At 42.4% G+C, this 24703-nt stretch overlaps 1 protein-coding gene across 11 annotated transcripts in view; it reads left to right on the forward strand.

The window, feature by feature from the left end:
* LDB2 (LIM domain binding 2) overlaps nucleotides 1-24703 on the forward strand; it is a 384194-nt gene that overhangs the window by 308178 nt on the left and 51313 nt on the right. For all 11 annotated transcript variants that reach the window (XM_086705382.1, XM_086705386.1, XM_086705384.1 and 8 more), the window contains exon 5: nucleotides 782-865. In XM_086705382.1, coding sequence (XP_086561508.1) covers nucleotides 782-865 — 84 coding nt within the window. The remainder of the gene's footprint in view (nucleotides 1-781; nucleotides 866-24703) is intronic.

Raw genomic sequence — 24703 nt, forward strand, 5'->3', positions numbered from 1 at the left:
GGGTAGCCTACGGAATGCCACATTGCTCTTATACACGTGGCGGATATTTTGGAAAATGTGATGCTTCCCCTTACAGTCCTGGAGGATGTGCGGGGTGAAAATTGTTGAGAACATCTATTGCTAGCCTCAGCTTAATGGGGAGGAAAGTTAGAATTCTTAAATATATATATTTATTTATATATACATACAATATATGTATATATGTGTGTGTGTGTGTGTGTGTGTGTGTGTGTGTGTGTGTGTGTGTGTGTATACGTATATATATATGTATGGTATATGTGGTAATATATATATATTGCCATTTGGTAGAAATGGCAAAGTTTTCAAATATAGTCTTGGACTCCAAGCTGTTAAAAACAACACTACCACAACACAAAACAAAGGCCAGTCCTAAAGCATGGCTCTACCAAATCCAGGGGCCCTGCCTTTTCTGGCGAGTGCCAAAGACTTGAAAGCGTCCTGGCTTAGTGACCCTCCTCCTGAAGACACGTGGCGTCTCACTGGTGGAAGGAAGTAAAGCTATTTCTCCCAAGGACTGAAAGCTTGTCTGACTCATTTTGGTTCTACTGGCCATAGATCTTGCACCATTGATCCAAAAATGTTCTTGAGCCATTATATTCAAGTGTCTTCAAAATGTAAATTAAATTGTCTCCAGCAACCTCCCCTCTGAGAAAAACCAACAGTGTCAAGATTTCATTTCTTAGCAACTTTAGTAGAATCCGAGACTTTCCTGGCACCATGATGCAGAGATGAAAAATACGATTTTCTTTTCCTGTTTTAGGCACAAGATCCTCAGGTCCTGGATCAGCTATCCAAAAACATCACCAGGATGGGACTAACAAATTTCACCCTCAACTACCTCAGGGTAAGACCAATGGGATGATTACATTTCCTGATGAATTTGAAAAGTGCTTTAGAGATTTATATGTATCTTGAACCAAGGAGTTAAAATGAGGCAATGTAACATAATATGTATGTTGTCTTACGCCACAGTGTGTGTGTATGTGTGTGTGTGTGTGCGTCCAATGGGGGATGGGGTTTAATTAACAAAACAGCAAACTTAGACATCATCAGGATTGAACTCCCTCTCTCTGTATGACTCTTGGAATTCATTATTCAAAGGCTAGCAATGTCTGCTCATCAAATGTTTGGGCGCTATGCCCCTTGTGGTTGTCTCGGGTTTCGAGTGTACTATTGTTGCGTTCACTGCCTCTGCATCTCCACCCAAGGAGTGTCTCTGAGGAGACTCTGTGTGCCTCCAGAAAGAGGGCAGCCCAATGGTGTGACACAGACATTTATTTCTAAGTCTTCTTAAGAACTCTCTGGGTAACACGTAACAGATTTTTTGGGTTGGATATGAAGTCAGTTTTTATTTTTAAAAATTAAGGGTTAGGCAAGATTCTCTGCCTACATAATAATTCTAGCTTCCATATTTGGTCTAAAAGGGTAACATATGTCACAGTGGTGTGTAATGTAGAATTGCGGTCGCCATGTTGCAGGTAGAGAATATGATTTCCGTCATAAGGCAAGCATTGTCCTCCAAACTCCACAAGAAGGCAGCGGCCACATTCCACATTCCTTTGTTTCTGAGCTCCATCATTGTCACTTGCAGCCACTTCTTCAGGCCCCCATCCCATCATGGAGTTCATGCTGTTGTTTCTTTATTCCTGAGTGCTGTGTAGGTTTGAGAATTTTGTTTTGAATTCACAACCCTCTATGCACAATCATTTTGCATATGTGGAAATGTTGAAATGTTTTGGCTGGACTTTCTCTTCTGTGAATTAACAATGATTTGAATAAATGCTTCCAAGTCATGCACTCAGTGCCATGGGCCACACCCTGGGCTAGACAGTGAAGATTCAGAGACGAAAGTCATGACACCTGCCATGAAGAAACCCACTCCTATGAGGGCTAGATTCATAGAGAGAACATTATATACAAAATGGTAAATGCCATGACCAAAAGCTCCAAGTGGAGAAATGGGAGTGCAGAAGGGAGACCTCTCAGAAGACTACATCAGAGAAGCTTTATGGAGGAGATGGTGCCTGACTTGAGTATGAAAGAATGAACAAAGGCAAACAAGAGGAAGGGGAGGAAAGACACTCCCATCAGAGGGAAAAGAAGGAGCATGATGGGTTAGGGGATGGAATTCCAAGCAGTTTAATGATGCTGGGACATGGAGTGAGAAGCCAAGAGAGTCAGGAGGGAGAGTAACTTGGGAGCCAGGTCTTGGAGCAACTGGCTGCTCAGGCTGCCAGGCCAGAAGCCTCCGGAAGGATCAACCATGAGTATGGTTGTGTCCCCCATCTGAGTAGAGGGAGAAGAGCCCTTTTCCATCCAGCCTAGATGCCCCAAAGCCAAATCCAGACAAGAAAAGAGCTGGGTCAGCTTTGCTGCCCACCACCCTACTTTGTTCCAACACCACCACCATTTTGGCAGCTCTGAACTGGGTTGTTCTCCAGTAAATAGTCCTGTGGTCCCTGCTCAGAAGGAATCCAGGGTCTGCCCAGGAGGATGGGTGGACAGGCAAGTGACCCCAGCCAGGGTAGCTGGAACTAGGTTTTTCCAAATCTCTAGGCTCTGTATTTAGAATTGCCCCCAAGGGGCCACCGGAACAATAGAAGTGAGTAGCAAGGACTGGGGAAATGGGGGTCTCTGGCATGTTCTAGCCATAGGAATTCAGAAGGCTGTTCTCCACTGCTAGGCATTTCATCATGCTAGAGACCATGAGAGATTTAGTTTAAACTATCTGAAGATGCCTCTTCTCAGGCAGAGAAAGAAGTTCCATACTCTGTGTCCTCAACAGACTCCACAGAGGAGTCTGGGATTTTAGATTCTATTGTAGACTTGGTCACTGACTCTCTGGTGAAATCTGGACAGATTCTTTATTAAGTCTTTTAGCTGCATTTAATACAAATCAATAAATGCTAAATTCTCTTCCTCCCCTTTCCCTAGCTCCTCCTGTTATCATCAGTAAAATGGTGACCTTCACTTTGGGGTCAACAAGACCCACCCGGCTCCCACGTTCTGTGGTTCTCTGATTTTAACCCACAGAGACTGAGAAGACCACATTTGCAAATTGAGGGAGACTGGTACCAACCCCTCACCCAACAGCGATATAAGAAAACATGTGGGGGTTTGGGCAATACAGGACAGTGTTTCCAAGGTTACCACTTAAATGTAGCACTTACAGCATGCTCTCGCCATCCATGCATGTCTTGACTCACTAGCCTTCACAATGGCCCATGTGCGCAAGCACCATTCATGTAAGAGAGCCAGGCACAGAGAATGCAAGTGAGTGAACTCAGTCACCCAGCTTTACACCACTGAGTGGCTGGGCTGGGACTTGAACTCAGGCTGTCTGGCTCTAGAATCCATGGTGTTCCGTGCAGAGTCCTGCTGCTTTTCTAGTAAGAATGAAGGATGATGATATTGACAGGAACTGGATCATGTCTCTCCTGCCAGGGGAGTCACCATCTATCATGGGCCCTTAATCCACTTTGCCAAAAGTAATGCCAGCTCCTTGTAGGTTTTCATGTGCAAGTTAAGCAAGACAATCCCTATAAATGGCCTAGAGCAGTGTCTAGAGACAGAAAGCACCCAGTTATTGTTCATTGGCATAATTTATTGAACGCCTCCTATGTGTTCATCATCGTGGTTCCTACTGGAATCACAGAGATCCACATGGCACCTGGCTGTTTACTCCCACTCTGGGTCTACCTAACACTCCTTTACTTCCTCTGCTCATGCATCCTGGGTGGGCAGCTATTTGACCATCCTGCCTCCGTTCCTCCCTTTCTTCACTCCCTTGATCACTTCTTCATCTACTGATTGTCTCAGGACTCTTTCATTGAGCCTACTCTGTCTTCCTGGCCTTGCCAGGTGCTGGGCCTTCAGTGTGGAGAAGATGTGGCCCCTTCCAGGGCTGGGTGAGGCGAGCAGGGTGTGGTTGGCCACAATTCCAGTGAGGTATGCTGACAAAGAAGGACCCACAGGATTCATGAGAGCCCAGGGAGGGGTCCTCTGGTCTCTGGATAGAAGCCACCCCTCCTAGCAATACTCGGGACCGCCGTGGACCACTTGATAGGTCAAGGCCGAGCGGAACCTCACATTCAGTTCCCAAAACCACTCTTTTGGCTTCCGTGATGAGACCTGGCCTGGTTAGTGGTTGCTAAGAATGACAAACGAAGCTTTTCTTTTCGGATTAGAAGTGGGATCCCAGATTTCCCTAGTGCTCTTATCAGCTGATATTCGCAAGACAGCTGAGCAGTCACCAAGTGCATTCATTCATAAACTTGTTTTCCCCTCTACCCCACCCCCCATCAACCCTCAGTTTGTCCTCTGTATTTAAGAGTCTCTTATGGTTTGCTTCCCTCCCTCTCTGTTTGTAACTGTTTTTCCCCCTTCCCTTCCCCCATGGTCTTCTGTTAAGTTTCTCAAGATCTAATTTGACAATAAATTATAAAATAAGATAAGATAAGATAAAATAAAATAAAATAAAATAAAATAAAATAAAATAAAACAAAACAAAACAAAACCTGGAGCTCCCCCATCCTTCTGAGGAGCCAGGACCTTGCCTTTGGCTTCAGGGGGTCATCCGAGGCATTGTTTAGATTGGTAATGAGGAGCTCCAAAACCACGCCCAGATCAGAAAAAAGAGGTCAGACACGAGTGTTGGCAAATATTAATCCATGGCCTTCTAAACCAGCAGAAGATTTTAATTTTTTTTTAAATGGGTGCATCCTGCTTTGGAAAGAAGGGCTAGAGATTTGAAATACTCCAGACATCTTAAATTTCAATATGCTGTGTCTTTTATGTCACAAAATTAAGCAGCACAGAAGGTAAGCAGTTACAGCCATCTAACTTCGCCAAAACAGCGTCATTCACTGCCGTGACATTCCGAATCAGTCTCATGGCGGCCGGTGGTCAGGGACAGTGGAGAGTCAATTGGGGTGACTGTCGTCGCTGGAGGAAGGGGCGGGCGCAGCACAGTAGCCAGGACTGCTTCCTGCCTGGGAGACACTCCTGGAAACTATGTGATGCATTTCACAAAATGTGTCGCCAACTCCTGGGGAGGGAGGTTGTTTCCCTGAGTAGGGTGATAGAACCCCTCTAGTGGGGAAACCAGAGACCTATGGGTGGGGAGAAGGAGCTAGGATTTCGACAATGTGTCCTTTGCCCTAATTGCTGGAAAACAGCAAGTCCTGCCATCCCCCTGGCATTTCAGAAAAAGATCCAGTCCAGCAACCACAGGGAGGCAGGGAGCAGCCTGATAGGATCGTGGCATCTGAGTCCCTGAGACCCGGTTGTGCAACCTTGTCATTCCTGCCAGATGCGCTGTTCATTGTTCATTGTTCGCTCCGCATGCAACTATTAGACACCGTCTTTGTACCAGGTCTCCACAATTTTCAAGGAGATCTCTGTATGTTTAAGTACACAAGAAAACCAGATCTGTGCAAGAAATCTGTCCTCGGTACAGTGAACAACGTAATAGCTAACATTTATTGAGCACTTAGTATGTGCAGGTACTCTTGCTATGGACTTTTTAGGAAGTCTTTTTTTTTTTTTTAATGTTTATTTAAAGAGAGAGACAGAGAGAGGCAGAGAGAGCGGAAGACAGAAAAATCCCAAGCAGGCTCCACAATGTCAGACGCGGGGCTTGAACCCGTGAACCATGAGATCATGACCTGAACCGCAGTTAAGAGTCAGATGCTTAACTGACTGAGTCACCCAGGTGCCCGGGAAGTCTTTTCTTAATACTCACGACAACTTTATGAATTGGGGATTCTTTTTGGTCCTGTTTTTCAGGTGAGGAAACTGAGGCACAGAGAAGTAATGTTTTAGAGTCACAGAGCTGGTAGGTGGCAGAGGAGGGATTTGATCCTACGGCCTGAGTCCAGGCACAAAGGAGGGAACGGTTGTTGGAGGGTGGACAGGAGAGGCTCAAACCCTTCACGGAGGAGATGACCCTTGAATTGATTCTGAAAGGCGGGTAGGTGGTCCCAGGTAGACTGGACAGAGGGGCTACCTCAAGTGGCAACACAGAAAGATGGAGAAAGTTAGTGGGTTTGGGGAACTCCAGGCAGTTTCCCGTGGCTGAAATGTAAGTGTTAAGTTTGTTTTAGGCACTGGCACAAGGTAGGTGTTGTGACCCCGAATGTATAGCTGAGCTGAGTGGCACAGTTCTGGAGAGAGCTTTGTTCCAGCAAGAACACAGCCCAGTCAGGGAGAGCACCTCATGCTGGCACGTGGGTTGGGAGCAGGCAGGAGTATGTATCTGAGCTCAGCCACTTGCCAGCTGTGTGACCCTGGACAAGTTATTCAACCTCTCGAAGCCTCAGTTTCCTTGTCTGGAAAATGGGTATTACACCCCCCTCACTGGACTGCAGTGATAGAGGTACGTGGAGGTCCCATCTCCTATTTGCCAAGTGTGCTTTCGTGAGGGTCCCTGGGAAGAGTTGAGTTGTTCATTGGATTCCCCTGGATTTGGAGCTCCTGAGAAGAACCCCTGAGGACAACACAATTCCTCCTAACTCTTGCCTTTTATTTCGTCAAAGTGAAAGTCCTTTCTCACTCAGGGTTTGAAATTGCCATCATTTCAAATTTCCTGTAAGCACTTCTTGTACGTGAGTGTTTACGGTATGCAGTTTCCTAAATTTGAATGACTTTAATGAATTCGATTTTCCAACTGAAAAAGAAATAATTGATGTTGATTTCATTTCCTCTTCCACAAGGAGAATGGGAGTGGGCAATACAGAAATCGTGTCCATAAGGACTTAGACAAGACCTGGAGGGTGCAAAATCCCAAGATGCCGTGAGTGGCAAGCACAGTTTTCATTCATCTCCCATCCATGACGGAGGGGGACGATCCTTGCATGCTCAACACGGGCAGGGCGATGTTGGCTTGAACAGTTTTCTCCTACCTTGGGTATTTAAGGTGCTCTGTTTTTTTTTTAATTACTTATTGAGAGAGAGAGAGAGAGAGAGAATCCCAAGCAGGCTCCACACCACTAGCACGGAGCCCAATGCAGGGTTCGAACTCACGAGCTGTAATCATGACCAGAGTTGAAGTTGAACACTCAACCGACTGAGCCACTCAGGCACCCCTCTGGTTTTGTTTTTAAGTCAGATTATCTAACCAAGAGACATTTTGGTGGCATCTACTGTGTGCCAGAAACAAAAGGGGATGGGGTGGGGTGTTGACAAGAATGGATAAGGTATACTCCCTCTCCCTAGCTGTTGAAGGTACCAGAACAAGTAGGTCTGCTTACAGTTCACATTGCCTCCTTGACGGAGGACTTGGGTCATCCCCCAATTTCCTTCTCTCCTAATATCCGCGAGGAAACCTTGCCTCGTTGGTCTCAGCATATGACTTCAATTGGACTCTGTGGTTTCCCATGCACTGGTTGACTGCTCTGCTTCCCCATGCTGTCTTCCCGTGGCACTCAAGGCCCTCCATGCTCAGGCCTCTGCTGCCACCCAGCCTCGCCCCATATCCTTTCCCCATCTCACATGTCGTCCTATCGCCACATAAACCACTGGCCGCTCCCCTAATGTGTTGTTTGTTGCCTCCGTGAGTCGGCGCAGTATGACTTTGCTTGACTCACTGCCTGAAACACTGTTCCTACCTTTCTCTTCCCATCCAGTATTCCCAGTATTCCCTGGCCATCTCCTTCTCATCCCTCAAGATTTGTTTGTCAGTCACCTCCTCTGAGACTCTCTCTCTGAGACTCTCAGCCAGGGCAGCTGCCCCTCGTCACTACTCCTGGAGCTCTTTGCACACGGTCTCTCGCTTAGCTCTTGGTAGGTCCTGTGTAAGAATTGTCACTGCACTCGTCTGTCTTCTGCTCTAGACTCAGCAACCAGAACATGGATGGATTGTCTTGTGTTTCCAGAGCTTCATAAGCTCTAGATCACAATAAGTACCCAGTAAATGTCTCTTGAATGGATGGCTGGTGGATGGGAGTTTGGTAAGTGGAAACTAGATTTTGAATGACACCCTTCCTTCTTCCCCCCAAAAACACACAGTAGAATTCAGATGAAGTCACTGGCCCAACAGTATCTAGGGGGAAAAATGTGTGATTGATTTTCAAAATCACTACCTAGAACTTCACCATGATATCTCAAGAGCAGAAAATTTGAACACATTGAGGAAATGAAAGGAAACAGGCATGGGACGTCCAGATCCCCCTCGTGTGCAAAATTTCCACTGAAATTCTCCCAAGTTCCCAACGGGAAATTTTTATTCTAATACCGCCACATCCACTTGCTCTGAATCAGTATTAGTTTTTATTCTAAATGCCATTACGCCCTTTTCATTATTTTGGAGATGTGTTCTTTCAGGGGCGCCTAGGTGGATCAGTTGGTTAAGTGTCTGACTTCAGCTCAGGTCATGATCTCAGGGTTCGTGGGTTCGGGCCCCACATGAGGCTCTGTGCTGACAGCTCGGAGCCTGGAGCCTGCTTCGGATTCTGTGTCTCCCTCTCTCTCTGCCCCTCCCCTGCTCACGCTCTACCTCTCTCACTCTCAAAAATGAATAAATGTTAAAAAAAAAAAAAAACTAAATAAAAAAAAAGAAATGTGTTCTTTCAAATCTTAAAGACAAATTTCCTAATGGGTGATTATTTTTGTCTATTTTCTTTGGCCAGATTTTCTTCATACTGAGGTACAGAAACCTCCCCCGCCTCTCCCCGCAGTATGCCTAACATGACTAAAACGTCTTATTATCCTGCATCCCAACCAAGAGATATTTTCTTTGTGTTTCCCCTTACCGTTTATCCATTCATATGCATAATTTCTGCATAAATGTAATCAGTATACATATGATTTCTTAATGTTATTTGGTAAACACGTTTGCGTGTTTCTACAGAGTCATCATATCATCCGTTTATAATAGTGGCAAATATTCTAGTGTGGTGCTCTGACAGTGTTTATTTAATCATTGTCTAAGTGTCAAACACTGAAGTCATGTTCAAGTTGTCATCATCTCTAATGTTGTTCCTCTGAACACCTTTGCCACATCCTGCTCCCAGCAGTGCTCTGTGTAAGCAGAGGCTGAACTGTGGGGTCCACGTGCTAAGAGAAACAAATGTGCTTTGGATTCGGAGAAAGGGGGATCAGATCCTCCCCTCCTTACCACCTGTAGTGGCTTTGAGCAAGTTGTTCCAGTTCTCTGAGCCCCACTTTCCTCACCCTGAAATCGGGATGAATAATGCCTCACAGGTTGCAATGAGTTATGATTCACAAGATTAAATGACTTATGGTTTATAAAAGCCTGCACTCCGAAGGAGCATAATAAATACTTTTGCTATCTGAGCGCAGCGGATCAGGGCTCGGCTTTCACTTTGGCCACTTATTTCTTGTATGATATCCACCAGCTGCCTTAATTCTTCAGGGCCCCAGTTTTCTGATTATGTGCATTGTGAATCATAGTAACAGCATCCTAGGTGAGGGCTGAAATGATAATGCACGTGAAAAGCACATTTAACTCTAAATTACGACCCTGGAAGGCTGAGGGAGTCTCATCCCATTCATCATCTCCTATATGTTGGCCATGGCCTTGAATTCTACGCCGACATTCTGAAGCCCTATGATCAGAAGACAGAGAAGCGATTGATTAATATCTGCCAAGGAGGGAGGAGAGAGGGAGTCTGAGACACGTGCCGTATATTGGTACCCCCCTTCCCAATACAAACGTTATTACAAGGGTATAATCATTATCACTGGGTGTTTTCAACACTATTTATAACCTTCTGCTGTTGGTGTTGTTGAATAAGTCTAACTCTTCAAGTAAGCAGCACCATCAGCTGGGCATGAAGGCATCTAATGCTTTTGGCCGCTGTACCTTGAATTTCCCGAGTGAGTGAAGACTTTTGTTGTTATTGTCGTACTGTAAGAACATCGGTCCCCACACGTAGCCTCTACTGGTAGCCAATGAGTAGAGTCCAATGCCCGGAAGAATTAGGTAGTTGGCTTTAGAAAGTGATCCCCAACACCAACGACATGAAGTGGCCTCTAGGAGAGTGAGTGTGGGTGGAGTCAGTGTTTGGAATCCTGCCAGGGTGTTTTGGGTTTTTTTTTTGGTAAGGTTTTGACTGCCAGCAGGTTCTTTTCCTTGGTCTTATAACATGAGAAGGGATGACAATCCAATCCCGTTTCCCACCTAAATGCCAAGCCAAGCCTGAGGATGGAATAGGAATCCCCGCTTAGTGATGGAAATGAGGCATAGTTACTGGTGGTCAGAAAAGGCCGGCATCAGGGCAGACCATTTACCATTTACGCACTCAGACTGGCCACAAACCCTGTTAAGCACTGACGTTTGAGGGGGTGGGCAGAGCCGTGCCAGCAGACCTTCTGCACCTCCCACAATGCTTACGTGTTCTAGACTTTCAACAGGCTCGCAGCTGAAAGTAATGCTATTCAAGATGTGGTCCATGGATCGTTGCAGGTTTGAACCTGTTTGTTACTACTCTGTGAGGAAGTCCGGAAAAATGAGAGTAAGAACGTGAGAACCGCGATAGCAATTTGACATTTTGCCAGGACATCCAAGTGCACGACCAGTAGACTCATCGCACTGATTGGGATCTAGGGCGGTTCCGGTATCATCAAACTTGCACCGCAAGCGGCCACCAACCAAGGGCTAGAGGAGCGCATGTCACACACAGATTGATGAGCACCTGTATGTAGAGCACTGACATGAACCTGATTAAAAGACGAGGGCCAGCTTTTCCCAAGGACCATCTTGAAGAACAAATATTATAATACCATCAGTTTGGAGGAACTTCTATAGATCCTCAATAAAACAATGAGATAGGTGTTATAATTCCCATTTACAGGTCAGATTCAGTAACTGCCTACGATCACAGAGCCAGTTGGAGAGAGCAGTGCTTTCCTGGACTCACATGTGGCCTGTCCCCCAAGACCACTATGCACAGCCACTGCTGGTGAGAAACGGTTTCTTGGCATCGGCCCACACAAGAGAGCCAATGCTATAACAAGTGAGGAATTTGGCCTCTGGAACAAAGCTGCCACCCCTCATTCTGACTCTTCCACTCCTCCTCGTCCTCCTCTTCTTCCTCCTCCTCTTCTTCTTCCTCCCCCTCCTCCTCCTCTTCCTCCCCCTCCTCCTCCTCCTCCTCCTCCTCCTCCTTCTTCCCCGAGAAAGGCTCCATCTGAGAGGAGACAGAGAAAGCCCTTCTGAGCCATGGGAACGCTCCACACACAGAATGATTAAAACTTGGAACACCCGAAGGGCACTTTTAATTGCATTTGGAGATAGAAAGGTAGTACATATGACTGTATGATAAAGGAATTAAAGTAGTTAACTCTTAAGGAAGTGAAATAACCGTAACATACAGACATCGCAGTGTCTAGAAAACAGTGATTTCTAAAATGAAGCCAGAGGGAACGGCTATCAGAACATTAAAAGAAACACACACACACACACACACACACACACACACACACACAAACACACACCACCACCACCAACAACAACAACAGTATTTTAGCAGAGCAATCCTAACTGAAAACAATTTCAGAGCCATGAATGCTTCTAAAATTCTTGGCTTTAAAAGTACAAATAGGGCTCGGATTAAAGAAAGTAATTTCTCAGTCTCGGGCATGAGAGAAAGAGAAAGAAATTTTTGTTTAACAAGACACCGAAAATCAAGGGAGATGGCCAGGTGGGAAATTGGCACTCTGGGGGAAGAAAAGCCGAGGGACAGTAGTTAAGTGCAAGATGGAGCCTAGAGTTAATTCTGCTGGGAAATTGCCTTCCTAATTGTCTAGAATGGGTAAGAAAGTGTGTCAAGAAAATGCAGGAAAGGGGGGAAGGGGAGAGCTATTCGAATTTAAGAGCTTAGGCAGGGAAGTAGCCTGAAATATGCAGAGGGGCTGGGAGGTCTCACTGCTCATCCCGAGAGCCTTCTGCATCTGGTCTTGGGATGCTCCCCACCTCCGCATAGGCACCGTCTTCCTGCACACAGAAAACTCAAATTATTTGAATATAGTAACAGGTATTGGATTGTACAGCCTCGTCGCATGGCCCGAGTAGAGTTCAAGAAACATATTAGGGAGATAATAAATATGTGAAAGGGAGGGGGGCAGTTGAGGCCAAAGTCTGTGGTGTTGATCTGCACAATGAGCTTGGGAATGGCTATAGATGTGTACCATAATTAAGAGAAAACAAGTGAAATTTGCAATGTCTGGCATATTCCACCAAAGGGCAAGGGAAAGCCTTGATTAACCTGGAAACGTTGATTGCCTACTATGTGCAAGATGCTGACTTGGTTTTACTGAGTCCTGACAACAAGTTTGGGAGGCGGGTGTCCGTGGTTTCATTTTTCCGAAGTAGAAACTGAGACTCATAAAAGTGTTGGCTCGATGGGTAAACTGCCAGGCTGGGACTGGATCCCATGTTGGCCTGATGCCTCATCATTCTGTCATGCTGCAGAAATGTCACCTCCTAACTAGAGCAGGGTTGAAAACCTGGATGAGGTCGCTCATTTCCACTGAGATGACCAAGCAGTTCTGCCAAATTGTCAACAGAGTCAATGGATCGACAACTCTGAACACTTGAGCGTCATGGGGTCAAGGCCCTGACCAGACCCATCTCACAATCCCTGTTTCTTTCAGACTTCTGCAAAATCCCAGGCCTCGAGGCTGTTACCCATCATACATATTTTTACCCCTACTACTATTACACCTGGACTAGTATATCTAGTGCCTGAACTTATATCTTAAAAACATACGTCAGGATTTGTCATTCCTCCGAGGTGGCCCTTAAAATCATCTGCTTATAACCATCCAGTGAAAATCCAAAATCCTTAGGTTGGTCTATAAAGCCTTAAGGGATAGGACCTCCCCTCCTTCATCTCACAGAAGTCTCCAGCTCCGCAGCCTGATATTTCTTTTCCAGCATACCAAATTCCTCTCTCTGGTGGAGTCTCTGGACTTCTGTATCAGACCATCTATCTAGCTATAGAACCTTGGGTAATTAATTGCCTACTCTTTCAAGTGCCTCAGTTTCCTCATCAATAAAATTTCCTCATCCATAGTCCCTGACCTCAATGAGTTTTTGAGAAAGTTAAACAAAACAGTACTGACAAAGGGCTTCAAATAAATCTTGGCACACGGTAAGTGCTCCGTAAGTACTTGCTATATCATCATCATCATTCTTACTGCCTGAGATGCTCTGGCCAGATTTTGCATGGCTGGCTCATTATTATTCAGGTCTCGGGGCATGTCATCTTTTCCATGAGTTCCTTCCTGGTCAGCCCATCTCACGTGACCTTGCCACCGCAGCTACTTGCCATCACACGTCATTGCCTGTCTTACTTTTCCCGTAGCATCTTCATTGGTTGAATTATCTTACACAATCATCAGTTTACCTTTCTGTTGTCCCACTGTTTGCCTTCTGACCTTTCATGCCTGTCACTGGAATATATTTGGAAACCAGAAATCTTGTTTCTTCTTCCATGATGTCTGTAACAGGACCAGACATGCAGTGACTAGAAAGTCGATGAGTTTAAGTCTACTCCACTCCAGATGCACTCCTTAACAAGTCAGAAGTTTTAAAGAGAAAACCAGTTATAAAATCCCAAACCCCAAGGTAGCCTTGGAATACTTGAGAATGTTCATGGAAAGGCTGTTAGCCATCTTTGACTTCCTGGACTGAATGCCTGCAGCACTTTCCTCCAAGGATTTGATGTTCTTCTTTGCAATTTATAAACAGCCCTGTCTGGGATAGTAGATGAGGGTCATTCACTTTATTTGATAAATGTGCCTCATCTGTAAGAAAAAGGAGATAAGCATGACCTCTAAGGACTTCTCCTTAAACATTAAAGAGAAGGAAGGCAAAACAAAAATATTAACTAATTCCACAAGTAAAATATTAATAAACCCAATGCTGGAAATGAAGAAACAAACCAAGTGATTTGAGGCTGACCCAAGTCTACCTGCCTATTAGTGTAGGATAGTTTCTGGTTTTCTTTTCGTTTCATACTCTGTTTGCAGGACCATTCACATCCATTTAATCTACAAATGTTTACTGATCACCTACTCTATGTCTAAGTCTGCTCTGGTCTCTAGCTATCAATTTCTATATTGATAATAAATATGTCTGGGCTAATGAGAATCTCACAAACATTGCCTCTGATATCCTTAAAATCTTTTATAGGCCAATCATAGCATAAGACTGGAAGTCATCCCAAGAAGGTTGCTAATTTCTCCCTCTTTTCTTCTTGCCTCTCCCAATCTTTGTGAAATAAGGTAGGGAGTCACCCCTTTTCAGTTCAATAGTGCCAAGGATCATCATGGAAACTTTTGGTCTACAAGTAAAATGCAACTCCAGAAACCTCACGATGTGGATTTCATAGGAAAGTATCAGTAGCCTTAGGAACCAGTCAATGAAATTGTTTCTCTTCCTTCCTTTCCCAGCACCCTGTTTGGATTCTGTCAGGGTTTTACCTACAGAAGAAATTTGTGGCCATCTATCATAATTTTTTAACAGTTTTACCATGAGTTGGAAGCTAAAGGGGAAAATTGAAAGCTTTCATGATGCTGATAAGCAGAATTTACAAACATTTGCAAAATGGTAGCAATCCTACCCTTTATACTCAATTCCTGAGCTTTAGGACTTTGGGTATCTCACTAACAGACAGGAGGCAGGAAGGACCAGTGCTTGCTTTGGAGAGAATAAGAAACGTAGTCTTAGTATTGAAGGTGGCCATGATCTGGCAGTGGGTCTAGTCCTTTGTCAATTTCCTCGACACCAATCGTGTTACATCTGTTCGGCTTGCAGTTAAAAGTGGAAACTGTTCCGCTTCTGTGAAATTGGGTGGAGGGTGGACTCATAGTTACCTCCAGAGATTAAAGAATACAGGAGGCCACTTACACTAAAACGCTTTGTAAGCTGTAAAGTTCTCCTATGAAAACAGATTATTTCTCAGTTACTACCCAAACCCTCCGTGTCCAAACTTCTGCTATCCTAACTCAGGAATCAATGAGTTTTGAATAAAATTGTAAATGTATCTTTTATTATGCAATTCAAGTTACTCATTGTCCAGACCTCGGGAACCAAATTGATTCATACAGTTCGGGATCCTCATCACTCAGCATAGTCTCTTAATTCTCGCTCTCCAAATCTGGAAGCCACATGAGTTTGGATGGCAAGAAATAATTGAGCTAAGAGCCACCATTATTGTCACTATCACTTAACAGTCTAGTTTCTACAGAAGAAAATAATTTGGGGTTGAATGATAAGAAATCGCTATTTTTGCAAGTCAAACCCTGCCAAATTTTGGCTATTTCATATGGTTCATGCTAATATTTAAGAAACAAGACCCTATAGAAAAAGGAAACAATTGTTGGGCCTCACAATTTTTTTTCATTTCCGACTATCATCGTCCAATTCCTTCTCAGCTTTGTGATTGTAAACACAATAGCCGTTTATTGTCTGGTGACTTTGTGCCAGGAACTGAAAATTACTTAACTAACCTTGCTAATCTCACTTTCAAACTTAGTTATTTATATTTTAAACAGATATTTTACTCATATACTAGTGCAAAACTCAAGTGCAAAAACCTTTAAAATCTATGCCTTCAGTCCTAGTGCCCAACTTCTGAGTTCCCCTTCCCAGAAGCACTCAACATTGCCAGTTTCTTGCATTTTTTTTCCTGGACATTCTATACACATGCAAACATATTTTGCTTTAAACACACACAGAGACACACTTGCGCACAACTACGCATGGAGTTCTAAGCGTTGAGCAGTAATGTTTTTTATAAAAGCAGCAGACATATATCCCGAGGAGGTATATTACTTGAGAGATACATCATATTTTATTTTACCAGCGCTTTATTGACGAACACTTAGGTTGATTCTAATCTTTTCCTGCTATTAACAACTGTGTGAGAATATCTTTCCAGATTTGGTTTTTTGCAGGAGCAACTACAAAACTAAATTTGTCGGAGAGATTCCTGGAAATAAAATTGCCAAGTCAAAAACCATGTACATTGTAATTTTGGTAGATATTGTCAAGCTGTTCAACTTAGAGATTGTACTAGGTTTCAGTTTCCCCAGCAACATGTAAAAAATGACTATTGCCACCCTTTTCAACAACTAGAGGTTATCGAATTTTTCTCCTATTTTCCAATATTATGGGTGAAAAATGATACCTCATTTTCATTGTAATATGCATTTTTCTTATTACAAGAGAGATTTATTATCTTCTCATATACTTAAGAGCCATTTGTATTTCCTTTCGTGTGAATTATTTGCTCCTAATTTATCCATTTTTCTATTGGGTTGTTATTCTTAGAGATATGTAGGGCTTTATATTTTAAAGAAGTACACATTTCGTTGTGATATAATTGAAATTACGTTGCAGGTTTGTGGTTTTATTTTTTAAAAATTTGCATAAGGTGGCTTTGTTCACGGAATATTTTTTAGTTTTGTGTGTGTGCGTGTGTGCGTGTGTGCACGCGTGTGTGTGTTAAATGGAGCAATGTTCACCAGTGTCTTCTATTTTGCATCTTGTATTTAGCATTAGCCCTCTTCGAGCTATAATAATAAAAATATATTTCTCTTTGTTTTCTAATGCCACTTTGAACACTGAGGGGGGTGTTTATGTTTAAATCCACATGGAATTTGGGGGGCAAGAAGTGTGGGGAGCCTGTTTAATTGCCCCATTGTTCAAACATCATTTGTTGATTAATACATATTGTTCTCACTGATTTGAAATGCTAGTGTGGCATGTTTTAAATTGCCAGAGGTATTTGAGTCTGTTTCTGGACCCCGATTCCCGTTCTGCTAATTTGTCTTTATATTCTTTGTCTGATGCTACACTTCAAAACAAACTGCTCTTGTTTTATTATACATGTTAGGATCTGGTAGGGCTGGCATCATATCATCATTCTTCTTTTTAGGATTCTGAAATCTGTGTTTATTTTTTCATCTATACTGTACGTTAGCTTATCTGCTTTTAAAAGGAGCTTAGTAGTATTCCGTTGAAATTCTGTTACATTTTTAAATTAATTTGGGGGGAAGTGTTATCGTTATGATGTTGATTCTTTCTATCCAAAATCTTGGGTAGCCTTTCCTGGATTGAGGTCTTTTTTGTGTTCTTTGGTTGGTAATATTTTGAGGTTTTTCTTTGTCTGTCTGTGTGTGTTATAAGGGTATGTCTTTGTGCATGTGTGCTTGGTTTTATTCTATTTATTTTATTATTTTTAAAGAGGTTTTTTTTTTTGTGTTTATTTTTGTGAGAGAAAGGGGGGCAGGGGCAGAGAGAGAAGGCCAGAGGATCCAAAGTGGGTGCTGCGCTGAGAGTGGAGAGACTGATGCAGGGTTCAAACTCATGAACCATGAGACTGAAGTCACACACATAACCAGCTGAACCACCCAGGAACTCCATGTGTATGGTTTTATTTACAGATGTATGTATTTAGTTTGCACCTAGATAATCTTTTTGTGTGTGTGTTTAGAATCATAAACATGGTCTTTCCCATTTTATAGTTTAATTGGTTTTATTTGTATTTATGTAAGTTATGATTTCTGTGTTTTAATTTTATTCCTAGACACCTTACAGAATCTTTGTAATATTTGTAATAGTTTCTTTTTTTTTTAAGTTTATCCTCTTGGGTGTTCCAGCAAGGTTATATCATTTGCAAATAATGATGCTTTTACCAAGTCTTTTCCAATTTTTATATTTTATTTCTAATTACATTGGCTAGTATCATCAGAAAAGTGTTAAATAATAGTGAGGATAATTAACATCCTTATCTTGTGTCTGACTTTAATGGGAATGCTTCTGGATTTTTTCATTAAGCAGGATGATGGCTTATGATTTGAGATAGATATATTTCTCATGTTAAGGTAATGTCTATCTATTCTTATTTTATTAAGAGCTATTTAAAGTAAAAAAAATGGATATTGAATTTTATCCAATGTACTTATGGTGTCCAAGGAGATGGTATTATTTTTTTCTTTTTATTATTATGATTAAGATTATTAGTAAGAATGATTGATCCTTATTTGGTGCAATTGATATCCAAGGCAGTATCTCAATTCTTTACATGTATCAACTCATTTAATCCTTGCCCAATCTAGAACTCATTACTATTCTGATTTTCACTTTAAAGTTAAGAAAATTCAAATTCACAGAGGTCAAGTAACTTGAACAAGATCAGATCACCCGTAAGTGGCAGAGCTGAGATTGGATCCAGGCCAATGCCTTGTGTATAAATACTGTACAAAGGTTCATCTTAATAGATTTCTTGATAGCTAGTCATAATTTCATTCCTGGAACAAACCCTACTTGTTCAGAAGGTATCCTCCTTTTACTGGTTCACAGATTCCATTTGTTAATATTTATTTGCAATTTCTGCATCAGCATTCAAAGGAAAAATTTAGCTAAATTCTCTTTTTTATAATGTCTTTGCCAGTATTGAGTCTTATTGGTATCCTGGCCTCATGAACATTTTGGAAACTTTTTTCTTTTTTTTAAATTTTTTTTCCAGAATAATTTGAATGAAGCTATTTGCCTTTGAATGTTTTGTAGAATTCCTTATGAGATTACTTCAGCCTAATTTTCCTGTGAAACCATCTGGGCCTTGGGCTTTTGTGTGTGTGTGTGTGTGTGTGTGTGTGTGGAAAGGGGATTTCTGATACATTTTCTTTATTTGTTCTAGGAAATTGGTCTATTTGGATCCTGTCTTCAATATAGTTTTTCTTCCCAGGTTGATTGAGAAATAATTGACATACAGCAGTGTATACATTTCAGGTATAAAGCATAATGATTTGACTTACATATATGGTGGAATGATTACCACAATAAGATTAGTTGACATTCATCACCTCATATAGACAAAAAATATATAAAATATATATATATATAAATATGTATACATATATATAATGAGAACTCTTATGGTTTACTCTCTTAACTTTCATATACATCATACAGCAATGTTAACTATAGTCATCATGTCCATTACATCCCTAGTACTTATTTATCTAATAATTTCAAATTTGGTCTCTTTGATAACCTTCCTCCAAGTTCCCCTCCCCTTACTCTCCACCTCTGGTAACATAAATCTGGTTTCTTTTATTATGGATTTATTATCATTTATACTCTGTTTAGATTCCACATACAAATGAGATACTACAATATTTGCCTTTGTCCATCTGACTTATTTCACTTACCATAATGCTCTCAAGATCTATTTTGTTTCAAACAGTATGATTTCCTCTTGTTTTTTATTTTGTTTTTGTTTTTGGTTTTTGCTTATTTGTTTGTTTGTGTATGGCTGAAGAATATTTCACTATGAATGCTTAGGTTGTTTCTATGTCTTGACTATTGTGAATAATGATGCTATGATCATTGGGGTGCAGATATCTTTTCAACATAGTGTTTTCATTTTTTTGGATGTAGTCCCAAAAGTGGGATTGCTGGATCATAAGGTAGTTCTATTTTCAACTTTTTGAGGAACCTCCATACTGTTTCCCATTATGGCTGCACTAATTTGCATTCCCACCAGCAGGGCACAGAAGTCCTCTTTTCTCCACATCCTCACCAGCATGTATCTCTTGTCTTCTTGATGCTATCCATTTAACAGATGTGAGGTGATATCTCATTGTGGTTTTCATCTGCATGTCCCTAATGATTAGTGATGTTGAGCATCTTTTCATGTACCTGTTGGCTAGTCATATATCTTCTTTTGCACAAATGTCTTTTCAGGTCCTTTGCCCATTTTTAATCAGATTATTTTTTTTTAACTGTCATTATAGTTTAACACATGGGAGCTGTGCACATTAAATGAGAAAAACTCAGAAATGTACAATCACAATCATAGTAGTTCCAGGAAGGAGAGAAACACATGTCACATGACAGAAAGTAAAAGTCATAGAGGTTGGAGCTTGAAGAAGGGTGGAGGAGAAACCCTTCCAAAATGAATACAATCCCCGCAGGGCTAGGGGATTTTTATATGTTTAAGGAACCAAAAGAAGGTTAATGTGGCTGGACGACAAAGAGCAAGATGGCGAGCATGGTTCAACCTGAGGCTGAGGATATCAGCTAAGCCCATATAATGTTAAAAAGTTTACCCTAGGGGCGCCTGGGTGGCGCAGTCGGTTAAGCATCCGACTTCAGCCAGGTCACGATCTTGCGGTCCGTGAGTTCGAGCCCCGTGTCAGGCTTGTGTCAGGCTCTGGGCTGATGGCTCAGAGCCTGGAGCCTGTTTCTGATTCTGTGTCTCTCTCTCTCTCTGCCCCTCCCCCGTTCATGCTCTGTCTCTCTCTGTCCCATAAATAAATAAACGTTGAAAAAAAAAAAAAAAAGTTTACCCTAAAACAATGAGAAGCCGTTGAAGGAAAGCTCGCTCAGAGAAGCGGGTGCCTTTGAAAGTTTTTAGGAAAGAAAAGTTAGTACCTTTGGGTGATTAGATTGTATTAGGAGGTTGACAGTGGTAGAATTATCAACTATGTGCCCTTGTTTTTAGCTTATAGAACAGGCTGGATGATGAGAGCAGAGATAGGAAGAAGATTGCATGTATGGTGGGCATGGGGTGGTCAAGTATAGGGAGACATTAAGTTGGTTTCTGTGTGTGTGTGTGTGTGTGTGTGTGTGTGTGTGTGTGTTTTGATATGTTGTCTTTGAAGGCATTTGAGACATCTAGAGGTGTCAAAAAAGTAGTTGCATATAAGCTGTGAATCTTCTGAATATCTGATCATTAAAACCTTGAGGATCATTGTGAGGGATGAAGCCCAGGAAGGAAGGAGAAAGAGGAAGAGGAGAGCCTGGGTCTCTGCAAGAGTGCTATTCTTGAACAATCCCATCAGGTGGGGAATTGGTCTATTTCGCTAGCCACTGAGATTCTTTTTCAGGGCTTCTGGGGATTCTAAGAGGGACAGTGTAGAGATCCTCTAAAGGACCAGCTCTGATTTGGGGACTCTGGGGGCTCTGGGCTTCTCTCCTAAAGGAGACATTTGGTGTCCTGGGTCAGATCTAAAGTGATGTGACTGCCTTCTAGTCTTTTTGTTATGTTGTTTTAGAATCTCTGAGGGTTTTTTTTAATGTTTTTAATAACACAATGTCTTGTAATTCAGTACATGTACACAAAAAGCCTCTTGAACATGACATAGAGGCTTTTACTATAAAAAAAGTTCTGCTGTCCAGATGCACATGTAGAAGCCATTGCCTGGAATCCTGAGGGAGATTTGCCTGCTTATGAAAACCCCACAAATTATTTATGGAAGGGAGTGTTATATAGTTTTAATATGACTCTCTGGAATAATCTCTGGATGTGATAATATTAACACATGGAGATACTTTTTAAAATTTTATTTAACAAAGGTTAACTTGGTTTTCTGGATGTAGAGTTTTCCAGAAAACTCTAGAATCTGCCTTCCCCCAACTATGAGTCTAAGTAATGTCTCTATGTTATTTCTTTTTTCTAAAAAAAAAATGTTTGGTAGACTGACTTTATTAAATGTAACTATAAATTGGTGAAGAGAATACCTCATTTAAATAAAGGCAGTTATAACCATGGTTTCTGTAATTATATTTACATGTTGATTCAACTTTTTACTACATATGTTCACTTAGGTTTTCTCTTCTTAGAGGTCTTTCACCCCTCTGAAAACCATTATCTTCTCACTAATTTCCCAGTGGCTTTAGGCAATACTTAGCTGTGGCAATGACTATGCAAATACCCAGTGTTTATTGTCCCTGGTTTTATGATGGGGAAAAAAACACTTTTGATATACTTAAAATGCTGATTATTAGATGAAGTGGAAACAATAGTCATTAGGTTCGATAATATACAAAATAACCTCTTATTGAGTGTCCCTGTACTCCGAAATCTGGGGATTATAAAAATGAAGATGTGTTGTTCGCTCTTACCAAGCTTAGGAGTATTAACTAACATATGCTGAGCACTTACTATGTGATGAGCGTTCATTCACTTTTGTAACGGATGTTCATCAGACACCTGCTAGGTGCCAGGTATGGTGGTAGATGCTGGAAGTAGAAAGAGGAACGAGAACAGTCACATTCCTGCTCTCCTATGCTTATGATCAAGTGGAAAGGCACCTACCAAATAATCACACACAGATGTGTGTATAATTGCTAAGTAAATTCCACCCTGGAACATGATTTTGTGAGCGAATATTACAAAGGGAACTCATCTCTGGTCTAGGAGAGATCTCAGAAGTCTTCCCTGAGGAAATGATGAGTGGACTGAGTGAGGGATGAGTTGCTTTGAACTGGGGGGAGCAGGAGAAGGGCATCACGGAGTCATGCCATGTGCTGACTGTTCTGTGAGCTCAGAGGGGAGAGGGCCATTCGGTTGGAGATGAGAGAAAGCTTCCAGGTAGAGGGACATAAAAGTAGGTTTTTACAAATGGACAGGAGCTTGGTAATCAAGAGAAGAGAGAATGGCTGTTCCATTCTGCAGAGAGAACAGAATGTGCAAACACCTGGTGCTGTGGTCTGAATGTTTGTGCCCCCACCCCCAATTTACATGTTGGAATCCTAAGTCTCAAAGATGAGACCTTGGAAAGTGTTTAAATCGTGAGGCTGGAGCCCCCATGAATGTGATTAGTGCTCTTATGAAAGACATTCCAGAAAGATCCCTCACCCTTTCTGCCATGTGAGGACACAGCAAGAAGTCAGCAGTCTGCAATCCAGAAGAGGGACCTAACAGACCATGCCGATACCCTGACCTTGAATTTTTAGACTCCAGAACCATGAGAAATAAATTTCTGTTGTGTATAAGCTACCCAGCTTGTGGAATTTTGTTATAGGAACCCAAACAGACTAGGACAGCTGGAAACATAAATGAACACGGTGTGTTCAGAAGGCATGTGTGACTGGAGTATATGTAGCGTGTGTATGTTAGCTGGTGTGCATGTGTGTGTATATACATACGTGCACACAAGCAGGGGGATTGGAGTCGGACGTCTTAAAAGATGCATTTAGAAATTCAGCTCGGGGCATTAGCAAAGCAGGACCATCAGCCACGCTAAGGAATTAGGACCATCCCATAGTAACTGAGGTCTTTGAATAGGTGAGGTACCTCTTATAAACTCATATTTGTGAATTTGGAAGAGTATTTCTAGCTCCACTGAATTATCACCATCAGTGGCAGGGGCAGGGGGCTGTTTAAACTTCTGAAGCTCAGATATATCCCAGAGCAATTGAATCAGGACCTTTGTGGGTGCACCCAGACATTTTACAGCTTCCCAAATGATTTCAATGTGTAACCAAGCTTGAGAGCTGGTGGTTTAGGGACAGAGACTCCCCGGGTGCTTGGCAGAGATTAGAAGCCAGGAGGCTTCCATAATAAAGAAGAGTGAGATCTTGGAGGAGGCAGCACTCAATGGGAACAGAAAAGAGAGGATGGATTTCAAAAACATTCAGGCCACTGAATTACAAAAATGATACTAGTCATCTCATTAATGGGGGGGCGGGTAGGAGAGCAAGAGACACAGGGGACTAACTCCCGCTTTCTGAGGGTGGTGTCATAATCCAGACAGCAGTGGCTAAATGCCTGAGGGTGTCGTTGAGAATCCCTGCTCAGCCAGTTTACTACCGGGCTGACCTTGGGTGCATCACTTAATCTCTCAGACCTCAGTTTGCTCAGGTATAAAATGGGGTAGCAGCAAGACCTGGCTTATCATGAGATCTCAATGAGCTAATTCACACAAAGGACTCGGAACAGAAACCGATGCATCAGATGCCCTTTATAAATGCCAGTTCTTTCCTGTGAAGAGCAGCTAAGGCAGGGACAGGGCAGGGAACTTAAAAAAAAAAAAAAAAAAATTAAGCCTAAGCCACTCAATACGAAAAGGACCTTTCTTAAGCTCTCAGTTTTAGGAATACCAGCTTCTTCCGTACCTCTGCTGGCTATGCAGTCTGGGTCCCAATCAAGGTCCAAAAATAAAACCACTTCTCTGTGCCCCAGCTTCCTCACCTGGAGAATGGCAATCATAAAAATACCCTGTGTTCAGTTTACTGGGAACATTAAATCTACCTCCCCCCCAAAAAAAATCCCTCTTTGCTTACCTGATGCGTGTTTCTCAGGAATGCATGGGATTCACAGTGATGCTTGTTTCTGCTAAATGTGTGAGAGGGATTGAGATCCTGGGGGTTGACCCTATTTCAGGCCAATGAAGGAGCCTGCCCTGGGTACAATTGATTCCTCCCACCTCCTGGACCCTCCCTGGCCCAGCCTGTCTTATGTCTCACCCTGCTGAGCTGGAGAGATCCTTTCTCAGCCAGAGTGACGTCACCTGCCTGTAGAGACCCCGTCCTTATACCTGTTCATTTTTTTTGTACTTCAACATGTTTGTTCTCAGCCATCCAAGTCCAGAGAGTATCAAAATAAGACGTTTGGAGAAACGTTTGTTGAACGGTGATACAGGGATCATTGAGAGTGGTTGGTCTGTGTCTTTGCTTGCATTGGGTATTAAAGCAGTTGGCCGCTGGGAATTCTGTGTGGTAGGAACCGTCATCTGGGGAATAGGAGAAATCGTGATATTCGGATGAGTGGGGGTGGAGCAAAGACGGGAGAACAGTAAGCATTGTTCCCTCCGAAGATGTATCATCTGATGTATATCTGACATATAGCTGACGTATCATCAGATATCCTGTGGATATCTTTTGTTTGACAGATATCAGTACCAGCACCAAAGAGAAAAG

Source organism: Puma concolor, chromosome B1 (genome assembly GCF_028749965.1).
Source record: "Puma concolor isolate L17-30 chromosome B1, mPumCon1.1.hap2, whole genome shotgun sequence".
Classification (NCBI taxonomy): Eukaryota; Metazoa; Chordata; class Mammalia; order Carnivora; family Felidae; genus Puma; species Puma concolor.